Genomic DNA, 15,328 nt, shown 5'->3' on the forward strand with positions numbered 1-15,328 from the left:
GTGGGGGTATTGAAAAATTACTACGTATTTTCTTTTGGATAGAGGCAAGCAGCTGGTAATGTACAATTTTCAGACAATCATGCCACTGCTTGTCTGCTTCTAATTGTACTTGTACTCTGGTTACTTTAAGAAAATTACAAATATAAATATTTATTATGAAATAGTATTAAAATAACATTTTTCCTAAACTTCTTCATTGGAAACTTACCAAGATACTACCTAGTTTATAAAAGAACTCAAAATAAGTCCAAAGAGGTAAGACAAAGGGGTATATTGAATATCAAAAAGGTTTCTATTGAAACAATAATCAGAAAGTCTGCCATTTCTTAAGCTAAATCCTTTTGAACCCAGATATTCACTTTGAACTGGGTTTGCCTGCTATTTTTCTGCTAGACTTTCCTGTTGTTGTAATTGCTCTGAGAAGCAATATACAGTTCCATTTGGAATCACAATGTCAGCAACCATAGTTTTTGCTGGGCAGAGGCCGGTGAAGGATCAAGTCTAACACTTTGCCTCTAAAATATGTGATGGTGGTATAAAGGAAATAAAGTTGCGCCAAAAGCTATAGCTCACTGTGAAGACACTACTTTACTTTCTTATACCACCAAAACATTTTCAAGAGGCAAGATGCTACTTGGCCCTTCACTAGCCTCCCCTCAACTATTCACCCTCCCAGTAAGAGCAAAACTTCACAAATCACAATTTAACTAAGTGCAATAGTTAAACATTCTTAAAAAGGCTCAAAATCAAGAAAGTCAGGATACTCAAAACAAATATACTCTTCTCCCCCTTAAAATCAAAAGTTAAATACATTAGATATTAGGCAAGTAAAATAGTAAAAATATAAGTTAATATCTACTTCTAGATCAACAGTTAGACTCAGAATGCATTTTTCCATATCAAGGGTGTGAGCAAATTTTTGCATGTGTTATGGTAGTAGCACCAAATCAAATTAGCAACATGCCACTTCATTCCATTTATTCAGACAAAGGTGGAAGCATCATCATAGCCAAGAAACTCACAAGTTAATAACTTATTAAACAAATTAACGCATTAAGCAGTGATAAAAGAGAGCAAGGGGGAGTGATATACCAGAATTCCAAAAAGGCAGAGGTTTCATTGACAGTTTATGTGTTATTGTAATATTGTGTTTGAGTATTTCTTACCAGAATTCCAAAAATCATATAGGTGTTAATTAGACATCAGTTGGCCTCAAGGGCAGCAACATTTTCAAAAGAGAAAGTTGCCAAGCCTAAGTATTTGGGTCTGAGTCTGATTGCCTAGTTTTTCATTGTGCATTCTCCAAGGACTAAAACAAACATAAGATAAATGAAAAATGAATAACACTATAATAGAATGAGAATGTTAATGAAAATATGAAATATATTAAAGGAATTGTTGGCAATGTTGGGAGAGTAGAAACAGCTCCAGTGGGCAATTCTGCAAAATGTACCATTTTCTAATTTTTCAACCTCATCCAAGTTTTCCTCAATTGAGATTGGTTGATTGGGTAATCTCAACCAACCTTGTGCACAAAATAGGGCTTCCACAATTTTAAGAGTTAAGGAACTCCTAAATGCATCTAATACCCTCCAACTTATACTAGATGCACTTTTAGATGCAACTATGGATACATGAACTGCAATTCAAGCACATCTCTAGCCATTTTGGAGAGAATATGAAATATCTCGTTGTTCATCTCCCACCACCTAAGAACATCAAAATCACCATATTCTACAATTTTTTCACTGAAATAAACTTGCAGCTCAATCTGCTTACTGCTTCCACCACCACTCTCTATTCTATGTCTTTCAGCTGACTCTTCAACCTTGATTGAGGCCAACCAATTGTAGATTGAGACTAGACAGATTGCATGAGAGCAGACTGAGTTGAGGATTCATACTGCACAGAGTTGATAGAGTATGTGGATGCATAGTCATTATACAAATCAACCATTGCAGCTTGCACCTTCGCGAAACAAGATTTGTCTTTCTCTTCTCCACAAAGCTAGACAAACTGGTATGACATATACTCTTCTGTATCTCTAGGGTCTAAAATATTGACATAAAAAATGAGGAAGTTTATTTTTTTCAAGATCCCCCAATATTTCTCAAATTTAATTTTCATTTGGGACCTCATTGCCTATTAAAAACAAATGAACAAATGCAAAAGTTTAAAAAATAAAATAAAAAAAAAACAGACTAAATTAGAAAATCAGAAAACATATAAACAGATTACCTGTTCACAACTAGTTTCAGATTGAACCATATCTTCCAGCATGCAACCCAGATCAGAAATCTCGGAGAAGAATGTGTTAGAGGTGACATAAAGAGAACAAGATATTCATGATCTCATAAAAGATTTTCTGAAGAATGACTAAGCTTTACACAGAACACCAATCCAGATAAGAAGGAACATATTCAGCTAAGTCACCAGAAAATGAGGCATCATTTTCCTGATATGCTTCAAACACTTTTTGGTATTGAATTGCAGTGTTAAGCATAATGTAGGTGTTGTTCCATCTTGTCGGAACATCAAGTTGTAAAGTAGATTTAGCTTCCACCCCAATGAGATCAACAAGATCTCTAAACTTTTTCAGTATTGCAGGTTAGTTCTTAACCCATCTCACTGGATCTCTGACAGAACTATCAGCAAATCTCAATCCATCTTGCACCACTAAGTTTAGAATATAGGCTATGCACCTCATGTGTTATACTGAACCCTAACAGAAGATGTACCCCAAGACAACAACTTGCTTTTAAAAAACTCCAAGTTGTATCATTAGAAGAAGTATTGTCAATTGTAATAGTGAACACATTCTTGATTCTCCACTCAAGCAAACTCTAGGGCTTTTCCTATATATTCCCCCTATGAGAAGAAACAAGGACGGAGGAAATTATTTTTTTTGTTAAGCTTCCACTGATCATCAATGAATTGTGCAGTAATGCACATGTAATTTATCCTCTGAACAGAAGTCTGTGTATCATGGTTAAGCTTATCCTTTTGGGTGCTCACACTAAACAATTTCTTAAGGTTTAACCTCTCATCTAAGTATATTTGGTAAATATCTCTTGAAATTATCCACCTAGAAGGGATTTGAAACCTAAGACAATTATAAGCAAGAACAAATCTCTTGAACGCTTGGCACTTAACAAACCTAAATGGGAGTGATCATCTCACTCAAAGCTCTCCCAATGGCCTCTTGATTAAAAAAATCATCTCCCCAAAACCCCCACGTCCCTAAAACCCCCACAAAACCCTCTATTGTAGAGGTTGAAACAGTATTAAATGTGAGAATGAATTGCCTTGTATCTATAGAATGATGATCTTTTAGGCAGCCTAACATATGATTTCTCAAAGAAAAAGTGCTATGTTTTTTGACTCACATGCAAAAAATTTTGCACAATACATGCACTTCCCCTTCATCACTTTGCCCTCAGAATCTACGATATTTTCAAAGTGATCCTAAACTTTGGATCTAGACTCAACATCCTTCCTTTTCTTTGTAGGAACAACAGGAGTGATCATAGGTTGTTGAGGATTTGTCTCAATGCATTGAGTTTGTACTCTTTGTTCCTCTTCGGTTGAGGTGAGGGATGTTCAGATTCACAGATGCTTTCCATTTGGATGAACATCAGTAAAAAAAAAAAAGAAAAAAAAAACACACACACACACACAAATACAATTATACAGATTGTAGAATGAAGGTTATACCATTTATTTATGTCCGTCTTTTCCGTTAAGTTTTTTTTTTTTATACATTATGCGCGCTATACAAGTTGTACTTTATAATATTTTGGACAAACATACCCCTACCGTTATAACTTCTATTATCTTTTCCACTATTGTTACCATGCACATGCATCCCCCATATATTTTCTTATCTTCTTCAATAATAATAATAATACATAGTTTTCAAAAAAAAAAAATAATAATAATACATACACATTATATAATGGATTTATATATATATTAGTAATTTCCTAAAATATAAATATCAAATTTATAAAAATATTTTACATTATTGTTATTATTATTTGAGTCAATTCCTTTTTTGGTCCTAGACTTATAGTGGCAAAGACAATTTTAGTCCTCCATAAAAAAATCAGACAATTTATGGACATAGTTATTGTGACGGGAACAATTTTAGTACTCCGTCTGTATTTCCCGTTAGATAGCCGTTTGAGAGGGGGCAAATATGTCATTTCACGATATGTCCTAGATTACTCCTTAGTAATTAATTAATTAATTATAACAAATAGAGTGAGAATCAGTAAATATCATTAAAAAGTGAATTAAAAAGAAGAAGGCAAGAAAAATTTGGCTCGGGTCGCTGAGGAAGCTTGGATCCTTTGATGGCCATGAAATCCTCCTCTTTCTCCTCAGAATTCCTAACACACGCCAACGAGGAGAAGAAACAAAAACCCAACATATTAGTCATCAGATTACTACTTTAAACAAAAAAAAATAAAAATAAAGAATACAATTTTTTATGCCTTAAATCGCAGGGAAGAAAACAATGGATTTTTTGGGGAGATTGTGGTGATGAATAGGAAGAAACTGTATTTGCGAGTGTGACTAAGATCTGAATCCAAACGCGAGGAAGAGTTGAGGGGGTAATGCTTGAACCGGAAGAAATATTGGTGGTGTTGTTGTTAGTGGTGGAAGAAGCCGCCGCCGTTTTGCTGCAGAAGGCAACATAAACGATGCCGTTTACGGGCTCAATTTCTAGACACCCTTTTGAGGTGATGGTGGAGGGGGCTCGACTCTGGTCCGCACGGTCGTTATCGCCGGAAACAGGGGAGGTCGCGTGCAAGCATCGTTCTGTCCATCGCTGTTGCTGCCAGGGTCGTCGGAGCCTCGCCACTGCTCGCCGAGAAACCATCGCCGTAGCCTCGAACCACGCTCCAAGCCACCGCCGTCGCACAAGAGGGGAGTTCGCCGCCAAGCCGCCGTCGTCGCACAAGAGCGGAGTTCGCCGTCGTCCTGTATTGCTACCAAAGCTTCTGTTGTTGGCCGAGAGGGAAGCGAGGAAGATGAAGACGGAGGCCAAACAAAGGCAACTCAATTTGGAAAAAAAAAATTAAATTGAATTTTGCTAATGAATTGACAGAAATGCCCCTTATTTAGACGGTCAACTAACGAAATAATAGACAGAGGACTAAAATTGTCTTCATCACAATAACTGTGTCTATAAATTGTCCGATTTTTATATGGATGACCAAAATTGTCTTTCTAGGACCAAAAAAGGAATTGACTTTTATTATTTACAATAATTTAAATATTTAAAATCTAAATAAATTTAAATTTTTAATATAAAGTACTAATATTGGGCACCTATTTTTTGCGCATCGCGCATAAAAATACTAGTAGTATACAATATACATCAACATAAATCCATATAAAGCATATAAGACTTCCACCACATGGTCCACATACACCAACATTTACAGTTTCACACAAATAAATTCCATAATCAGAATCATTTATATGGAATTGTCCTAAATTTAGAGTTCATACAATTAAACAGATACATAATATTTCTATAATCAGGTATTCAGATCTTAATCAGAATTCATCATTTTAATGAATACCCAAAAATTAAGGCTCAACAATTAACATACAAAATATTTATAGTAGGCTTCCACCACATTCCAACATTCACATTTCATTCAGTTCAAGTGTTCAACACAGTTTATCATTCATGCAGAATAATGAAACATATCAACACCATAAAATGAATTAATATCATTTTGGTCTCACACGACTTTTGATGTCTTATTACTTTTGGTGCACAACTTTAAATTTTTTCAATTTTAATGTCTAACCAGAGAAAATGAAGAATGCCGGAAACCCTATATATATATATGGGATGGTTCATGTGCGAAGAGTCTCCTAGGTGAAAGATAGGATGGATGAGATTTGAGATGTTGATCAAATCTAGATCAATAGTTCAAATCAATGGAAATTAAAAAAAAAAAAAACGCACTTTCTGGGAACTAGTTCATTCTCCTACCATTGTTATTGAACTAATGCACCTTAACGCACCTTAAGTGTTGAATTGACGCACCTTATTATGTGTTAAAATGGTGCACCTTAAGTGCTAAAATGGCGCACTTTCATCGTTAAAAATGACGCACCTTAAGTGTTAAAATGGCACACCTTAAGTATTAAAATGGCAGACCTTAAGTGTTAAAATAACACATCTTCAATGTTAAAAATGGTGCACCTTAAGTGTTAAAATGACGCACCTTAAGTGTTGAAAATACGCACCTTAAGTTTTGAAAATACGCACCTTAAGCTTTCAAGTGTAGAACTGACGCACCTTGAGTGTTAAAATTGTGCACCTTAAGTGTTTAAATGACACGCCTTAAGCTTTGAAAATACGCACATTAAGCTTTAAATAATACATAAAATTACCATAATACCATCGCGCTTTTTTTGACAAGATCAATGGCTATGATTAATCCGCATGTTTCACCTAGGAGATCTTTATATACATAAAAAATTGTCGCAACAAAAATCAATCGCCAATGACGCAAGATAAAAAAAAAAGGTTACTAAAGATAAGAAAATCACATGAATTAATACACTTACCTAGTATATATATACATTAAAACAATTGTTTTCCCTCTCATCCTAAGAAAATATTCTGTTTTGAAATTCGAAATTACAATCATTTTTTACCTAATTAAATAATAACAAAAATACTATATATGTTAATTTAATTTATAATAATGATTACCTAAAATATTTATTATACCATGAATAATGGTCTACTTTTAAGGTACACTAAACTAATACTCAGTATATTCTTTTTCAACTTAAGTTTAGTTTTTTTTATACAAATAAAATTAATATATAAAAAATATATCATTAAAAAGTTCTAATTAAAAATTTTTAAACAACACATATATTAATATTTGTATGTTAATGTATTAAATTAACATACAATTATATTAGATCACTATATTATATTCATTTTTAATACATCCCCGTAATTAAGTTTTAGCCCGGGGTAGCTTAGCCTATCCAACCTATGACCCTTAATTTCATGGACAAATAGAAAGGGTATATATGCTTGGAAACTTACCTAATTAAGAAGTATGGCATTTTAGAAGCCCAAATAATGAACCAAATGATTACACTTGGCAGAATGCTAGTATAATCTCAGGGTGTGTTTGGTTCGCACATGAAAATCGGAATCGGAATGGTTATCAAATAATTAGTAATGGTAATGGGTTTTGGTGAAAGTATTTAGCATGTTTGGTAGTTGGGTGGAATGGTAATAATTATTAATAGTTGAGGAAGAAATGAGGAAGGGAGATGAAACCCTTATATAATAAGGGTATGGGTTTTCTCATTAATGGGGTATTCCAAACCCATAGTAGCATTCACAAAACCTATCAACCAAACACAATCAATCACTTTCATACCCATTCCTTATGCCTAAACCCACCAACCAAACACACCCTCAATTTCCACTTTTTATTATAGTTAACTTCATTTCAAGATTTACAATGTTATACTCCACCTAAGTCGTTTGTCTCTAATAATATAGGATTTTGTATCTAGAGTTAATCCTCATATTAGGTGGGGCAAAGAGAGGGCAAAAAAAAAAAAAAAAAACACTTGTAGCAAGCCCAGATGAAGCATTATGTTGATTTTTTTTAAAAAAAAAACAAACAAACAAACAAAAACAAAAAACAACAACAAATTGGTTATTACAAGTGAGAGACTACTAGACTAGGCATATTGAAAAAATACAAACTATATGAATTACCCCAAGATATAATCTCATGTAGAGATAATGTTTTTTAAGTAAGTTTTAGCCAGGGGTAGCTTAGTCAATCCAACCTATGACCCTTAATTTCATGGACAAATAGAAAGGGTATATATGCTTGGAAACTTACCTAATTAAGAAATATGGCATTTTAGAAGCCCAAATAATGAACCAAAAGTGGCAGAATGTTAGTATAATCTCAATTTCCACTTTTCATTATAGTTAATTTCATTTGTGGTCAAGCAGCATGAAGTGATTCTCCCAAATGGGAGGTCATGAATTCAAGCGTTAGTGGAAGCGATATTGACTCATTGGGCTTCAGTAAGTTGAGAAAATATATACGGACAGAATACTACATGCAAAACTTTAGTTGCCATTAGAATTAAGCAAAAGTTTTCCTCTAAGTACTAAAGTCCCTATTTGGTGCTGGAAAGAATTGGATTGGTTTCCTGTAAGTTACAACTCCCACTTGAATCAATCGTACACTTTATTTTCCGAATCACATGATTTAAGAAAAGAGTTGAACCAAACGGAGTTCCTCCTACTGGTCTTGATGGCCAAGTACTAACAAAACCGACTGTTGTTTTGGATAAGAGGCAATTTCTTGCTTTTTTTTTTTTTTTTTTTTTTTTTTTTNTTTTTTTTTTTTTTTTTTTTTTTTTTGAAATCAAAGAACTAATGCATTAATTAAGATCCATACTAAAAGCGTGAGCAATGGATAGGAAAGGAGTCAAAGTATAATCCGAGCAATTAGACAAAGAAAGGGCTTCCCTAGTAAGAATGTGGGCATATTCAATTCGCTGACCACTTAACAAACAAAAAGCATAGATTCGTAAAATCAGTAGCTAGTTTTCTAACATCATTCAAGATAAGATCAAAAGAAGAGATTGCTTGTAAGATCATTGGTAATGCCATTAATCACTTGGAGACAGTCACTTTCCAGCTGAAAATTGTCCATATTCATGGCCTTCATCCACTTTAGAGCTTCACGAACTCCAATGGCCTCGGCTTCACTAGGCTAAAACACATTGAACCATGGTAAGCGCCTAGCTGCAACAAGAGAACCAGTTGAATCACAAAGGACAAAGCCAAAACCCATCCTCTTGTTGTTAGGGTCAAGAGCAGCATCAACATTAACTTTAAACATGGCAGGAGGAGGTCTCGACCAAGCCATCAAGATGATTATAATTTATAAGGAGTGAAGAGAATTCTAAGAAGAAGGGGGTCAAGTTAGAAATAAAAGAAAAGTTGAGTCCAACAATAAAGAGTTCAAAAGTCTAAACGGTACCATTTGAAAAGCATGTAGCACTTTTTTCTTTCTTTCTTTTTTTTTTTTTTTTTTTTTTGGGTAATTTGCGGTTAATGGTTGTAGTTTCCTTATGCAAAAAATTAATCAATAAAATTTCCCTTTTCTCACTCAAAATTCTCGATTTCTCTCCCTACCCCTCTTTCTCTTCTATCACTCTTTTCTCCCTCATTTCCAGTAAGTTCCTGGATTAACCAAGCTGTTCCAGGTTGGCCCATATCCTCATCAAGTTAATTTGATTCCACTCGTTTAGTTTATGTAAGCATGAAGTTTGAATTTTATGTTCTAATTAATTCAGTTTGATTTTTAAACTTTCATAGATTAAAGATATTGTCACTATGGCTCTATTTATAGAATAAATTAAAGTGTTTAATAACATTAGATGTTAAATAAATCAATATATATAAGCCAAAGTAATTTGTAACTCAATGACATTTATGTAACTTTCTCAAATAAGTCACAAATTTGAACCCAGTAGAAGACATTGACTCTGTGTGCTTCAATAGGTTTTAAAAAGTACCAAATTTATGTACCAGAAATAAATGAGCATATTTTACGCAAGGGTAACATCATAGCTAAATTGGATTTAAAAAATTATGTTAGGGTTCTAAGGCTTTCAAAATACGTAGTACTTGTACAAGCATAACTCCTTGATAGACAAGAACAAATTAAGGGCTCTTACAACTCCAAAAAAACACATGTCCGTTTAACAAAATCCAAGTAATGTAATGTAATCATACACTAAATTTTGGTATACTACTACTACTGCTACTAGTGCAAATGGAGAAAATATTAGGGACAGGACCTCATCTTTCCGCTAAAAATTATCCTAATTTGTACTTTGGGAGATAAGGGAAGCTTAAGGAGGCACAGAAAGCAAACCTCAGCAAAGGAACTTGTTACACAATTAACAATTACAACCAAACAAACAACATTGAAGAATCAACATTACAACTTACATTACCAAAGGCTAAACATTCTTTTTTTTTTTTTTTTTTTTTGCAGGTGGTACGAGTGCTCAGAACATGATTTTACCAATGCCTTGCTAGGCCCTGCCCTAGTACAATGCGAAAATCAGGGAACACGACCCCACACATGAGAACTGCAAGATAAAGAACTTGGCATCTTGTCATCCGTCAGCAATGCAAAATTGTCCATGTCTGTTCAGAGGCCGTCTTCTTGAGCTGGACAGTTCATCAATATATCATATTTATTTGAGGTAGATGATGTGCTATAAGCTTTATGCTGAAAGTCCACACACACCGTGCATTTATTTATTCTTTGGTGTCTGTGTGGGGAGGGGGAGATTCAGAGGATTAAATGGTTCCATGTGTTTCCATTTCCTTCATATTTTAAATCATTCCTTTTTTTTTTGGTGACTAAAATCTAACCTATCAATAATATCTAATCAACATGATTATGCCAACATCCTTGATTAGGATGGGACTCGAACCTGTGACAATTTTAAATCATTCCTTTATAGGAGAGAGCATGAGAGAGAGAGAGAGAGAGAGAGAGAGAGAGAGAGAGAGACGTACTACTTAAAATAAATCCTTGAAGCAAGCTCTGAGCTCTTTCAGCTTGATCGGGTGTACCCGATATTTGGATAATCTTCTCTGTTACTTCCGGTCTATCTTCAATCAATTTTACAGTAGCTCCTGACAACTGTCAACATTGCATATCCATCAAAACGATGCCATATGAACCTCTGCCAAATATGGTTGCACATTAGCAAGTGGCAGAAGTGAACTGACCTCACTGATCTGAGCAAGCTTGTTTCTTGATTTGGTTATTAGTTTTGGAGCTGCATGTGGTGGAATGACAACTTCCAATGTACTCCTAGTGACCAATGGTACAGGTATTCTAGCAACGAGGAAAAGAGGCAAGTGAATATGAATGGAGTATTTATGCAACACACCAATTGAATAAGAATACAGATCTATACCTATTCAATCCACTTGGCATATCTTTAAGACGCTCACTGTCATTTTGCTTTGCTATCTCGCTCACAGGGGCTCCAGCATCCTACAACATAAATGCAGTTCTTCAAATCCAATTATGACATTTTTAGCATTAAAGAGTAGGTGTTGTAGTCCAAACCAAACATGCAATTCAAGTGCATTAAGTCCCACTCCCCAAAGGGAGTACAAACTTGGCTCAAGCAACTTTGAAGTGCAAGAAACCATTATTATTATTATTATTATTTGGATGACAAGGGAAACCCCACAACCCTTTCGGGTGTAGGTAAACCCCGCCTTGTGACCCCATAGGCCATAGCTGACCGGCTCAAACCAAGGGGGCAAGGATTTGAACTCGTGACCTTGTGGTTACAAGTGTGGATCTCTTGTCATCTTGGTTGGGGTTTACCCCTAGCAAAAAACCATTATTGTTGCTTCAGGAGTTGACAACTGAGTTTTTAGGTAAGTAATAGAAAGGTTGGAGTGTAAAATATTATCAGAAGCAAGCAAAAGTATGATATATGAATCCTAGGAGATATAAGAGCCTTATCACTGGCAAGCACTTGAGCAGAATTGTACTAAAATACCTTTAATGAATGATGTGTTGGTATAGTTGGTCCATTTTGATGAATTGAAGCAGCAGGGTCAGTTACAGTATGATTTTCTTGAGACAGAGAATTGCTGTTCAAAGAAGCTGTCTCAGCTCCACTTAAATTCCCCATAGGGCTGGGAGCAGATATTGGAGGTGGTGTCTCTTTCTGGAAGAGTTCTCGATAAGTGTAACTCCTTAGCCTTGTTGTCACCTCAATAAGTGCTTCTCTAGCTGCTTTTATCTCGCCAACAATCTGAAGAATCGTAATAGCGATCAATAAAAAAAATAGTATGGTCAGTTTTAAACTATCATCTCTATAATCTTCCTCATCAAGATATTCACAATGCAAACACTCAACACACAAGGAATTTGAACCCAAACTACAGACAGGTTCTCTATATGCTGATAAATGGTTTATGCACCAACCACCAAGTATGATTCATCCAGCAAGGAGAAGAGTGCTTCAGGAAATTAACAATTCAACAAAGAATCAAAGATACAAATGTAGTAAATGGGTATGAGCTCTTCTTAGTTGGAGAGTGAAGTTAGAGTAGCGACAAACCTGTACAATCTCATCAGTGTCGGATAGACATGATGGAAGTTCTTCCTTTGGAAGAATATGTACATCTGCACCACTCATTTTCTGTATGTCAGACAATGCACCATCTCTCCCTCCTAAGCATCCAACTTCATCTGATTGCACAACTAACCGGGTTGTGACAATGTTTTCCTTTTCTGGAACAAGATCAACAATGGCAGTTTGTATATGCAACAGAGCTTCTTGAGCAGGAAAGAGCTCATCATCAGGACCCTAAGCACATAATAAGCTAGGAAATTCATATGCATCATAATAGAAATGCATTCATAAATAATAATCTACATGTAACCTTTTATGCTTAGCGCACAATGATGAAAATTCATAATAAAGGTTTTTTACAGAAAAACTGCCCAAACTCAAAAGTTTAGATTGATAAACGCAGAAGCAATGAATAGGTACCTCATCAGACGATACGATAATAATATGTTCATCTGAGCCAGCAACAGGATCAATAATCTCAACTTCCACACCGATATCATTCTGTAGCAATTCTATAATGCCATCTGACTCCCCAATAATAGTATCAACCTTATCAACTGGACATAGAATTCGAAAAACTAGGAGTTCACCAGCAATCAACTGTGCATTGTCAGTGAAAGGACCACCACCTGATTCCATGGAATACCCAGAAGTGCGTGAGGAATTACTATTACCCCGGGAACTGTTGAAACCACCAGATAATCTTGAACCAAAGTTAGGCCCATCAACAGACGCTCTGCGTCCCAAATTGTTCATGGGAGGAACAAAATCATCATTCGGAGGAAAAAATCGTTCCGGCGAATGCGCCCTGCCATGGAAATGACTGCGATCACGGTGTTGGCTCTCCCTCAGGCGTGAGGAAATGATTGCAATAGCATTTTTTACACTATTCATTTCACCAGTAACCTGCATGAAATTGTGTGGTCAAAAATAAACCATAATCAGAAATATCTATAGTCTATAGATTAGAGGGCTAAGGACTGGCAGCTGCACCACCCCATAATAAGAAGTATAACCAGCATTGCCCAAAAAATAAACTTTGATTCAGGGTATAAACAACACTCTTCGAATCAAAGAGCACGGAGGAAGGAAATGCAATTGGAGCTATTATTCCATAGTCATTGATACCACTAAAAAAGATACTCAAAACATTTAAAAGGTACATACTAAATTTATCACATCATAATCTTGGTCCAAAATATGAATTCAGGCAATAACAAGTAGTATGTTGTATCAGTATTAACTAACTTCCAATGTAGTTGCCCATACTAATGACTTATCTATTCACAAGTCTAGTTCTCCTTGGACCTGCTACACAGATGACTTTAGTCCCACTAGAGAAAATTTCCAGAGTTCAAATCTTTTGCTTCTAATTCTAGCTGTCTGTCAAAATGCCCCCATTTAAAGATTACAGTGAAAGTAGTCATTAAGTTCAAGGTTGTGTTTTAAGTGCCCAGAAGTCCAATCAGAGTTGGCAAAGCAAAATCAAATTATATCCAAGTTTAGTAATTCCAGCAACAGTGCAAATGAAAGCTCAAACTTGAGATCTTTATAGTTTGGAACTAAACAACTTCAAAGAGGGAGCGATGAAAACCTGAACGATCTCCTCAGACATTGCTACACAGCGAGGTAAAGTGTGATCTCTGGGCAAAATCCTAATATGGGTCTTAGTCTCAATCCTCATTTGCTCAATAATTTTCCCTCCTTTTCCAAGTAAACTTCCCACATGCATTCTCGAAACCACCAGTCTAGTCACCACCCGGTTAGACCCGCCGCCGGCGCCACTCCTCATTCCGTACTCCTCCTCATCGTCCCCACTACCACCACCACCACTACCCCCAAACCCCGCATTGAAAGCAGCATCACTCTCCAGAATCCGTTCGTGTATCAAGAACAGGGCCTCCTGGGCCGGCGAGAACGACGGCATTCGTCCCTCAGGGTCCCGCCTCCGAGTATCGGAAATCTCGATGATTCGCTCCTCATCCCCCTGCATCAACTCATGCACGTTAATCCAAGCCCCTGTGTGCTGCCTAATCGCCTTAATAATGCTCCCGGACTTCCCAATCACGCCCCCGGCCTTCACATCGTGACACAAGATCCTGTAAGTGGTAGTCACCATGAGCGAAGAGTCCTGCATTTTCCGACCACCGCCGCCGCCGCCAGAAGCCAATCGGCGGTGGTGGTTGGACTGCGGCGCGTAATGGTGGTTGCTATGCTGATTATACCTCTGTTTTGTTCTGGGTAGGTTATCGGAATCGTAGTCCTGGTCGTAGTAATACCTCTTAGATCTTGATCTATCCATGTCCTTATCTCCAAATCCGAAAAAGGTTACTCTCAAATTCACAATCCAAGCATCCCCCACTCACAAATTCCACAATCTGCAAGCTTAGGGTTTCCTCTAATCGAACATCCGTGAGAAAGAAGATGAGAATGTCCTTCCTAAATTTCTGCAAATTCCCTGTGAGAATGTTCAAACCCTACCAGCAAATTTGAGAGTTCAACACAGCATTTGGGCAAAGAAGAAAACACTTCGGCCAAGATGTTGTGAGGATGCCTCATCATTACAGCTACTTCTATAAATGCTTTTTGAGGAAAATAAATAAATTTAAAAAAAAAAAAACTCAAATTTGTAATTTCATTTTTTTCCTCTCTATGAATAAATTAATTAATTAATGTCCTCTTGGGTCAGTGACGTGGCGAGTGCTCAATTCACCAAATCATCGCGTAAGCTGACAAACGACGGCGTTGTGACGTAGGTGGCGCGAGGAACGGGGCAAATTATTGTGTTACAATTTAGACAACTATATGAACCACGATTTAAAATAATACTCCAACTATATGATTCTAGATGTACTATTTATTATTTATTGGTCAAATTAATTCTTTCTTTATTACTTATTTTCTTTAGTAATTTTTATTATTTTTAAATTTAATTTTTTGTGTTTAACAGTACTTTAATATAGTTTTTAAATATATAAATTTTATATGTTAATACTAAATTTAATATTATGAAAAATTGATTAAAAATAACTACAGTCAAGCATCATTAAACGAACCAGACAATAAAAATAGGACAGAGGTAGTACCGTTTTGATGTTTGAAAAAAAAAATT

The 15,328-nt window shown here is 35.8% G+C and overlaps 1 protein-coding gene across 1 annotated transcript; it reads right to left on the reverse strand.

Annotated features, from left to right (window-relative positions):
* Positions 1-9,745: 9,745 nt before the first annotated feature.
* LOC116013582 (RNA-binding KH domain-containing protein RCF3) lies at positions 9,746-14,776 on the reverse strand. Its single transcript, XM_031253419.1, has 8 exons — positions 13,811-14,776; positions 12,637-13,122; positions 12,202-12,450; positions 11,635-11,892; positions 11,035-11,114; positions 10,844-10,952; positions 10,628-10,754; positions 9,746-10,273 (listed from the first exon to the last, which is right to left on the reverse strand). The coding sequence occupies exons 1-8, from the start codon at positions 14,516-14,518 to the stop codon at positions 10,254-10,256; spliced, it is 2,037 nt and encodes a 678-aa protein (XP_031109279.1). The 5' UTR covers positions 14,519-14,776; the 3' UTR covers positions 9,746-10,253.
* Positions 14,777-15,328: the final 552 nt, after the last annotated feature.

Source organism: Ipomoea triloba, chromosome 3, assembly GCF_003576645.1.
Source record: "Ipomoea triloba cultivar NCNSP0323 chromosome 3, ASM357664v1".
Lineage (NCBI taxonomy): Eukaryota > Viridiplantae > Streptophyta > Magnoliopsida > Solanales > Convolvulaceae > Ipomoea > Ipomoea triloba.

Excerpts from the sequence above, each read along its gene's own strand:
- LOC116013582 (XM_031253419.1), bottom strand. The coding sequence starts at position 14,518 with ATGGATAGATCAAGATCTAAGAGGTATTACTACGACCAGGACTACGAT. Across the intron at positions 11,893-12,201 it reads ACACTGATGAGATTGTACAG|ATTGTTGGCGAGATAAAAGC; the intron begins GTTTGTCGCTAC and ends ACGATTCTTCAG. Across the intron at positions 10,953-11,034 it reads ATGCCAAGTGGATTGAATAG|AATACCTGTACCATTGGTCA; the intron begins GTATAGATCTGT and ends CCTCGTTGCTAG.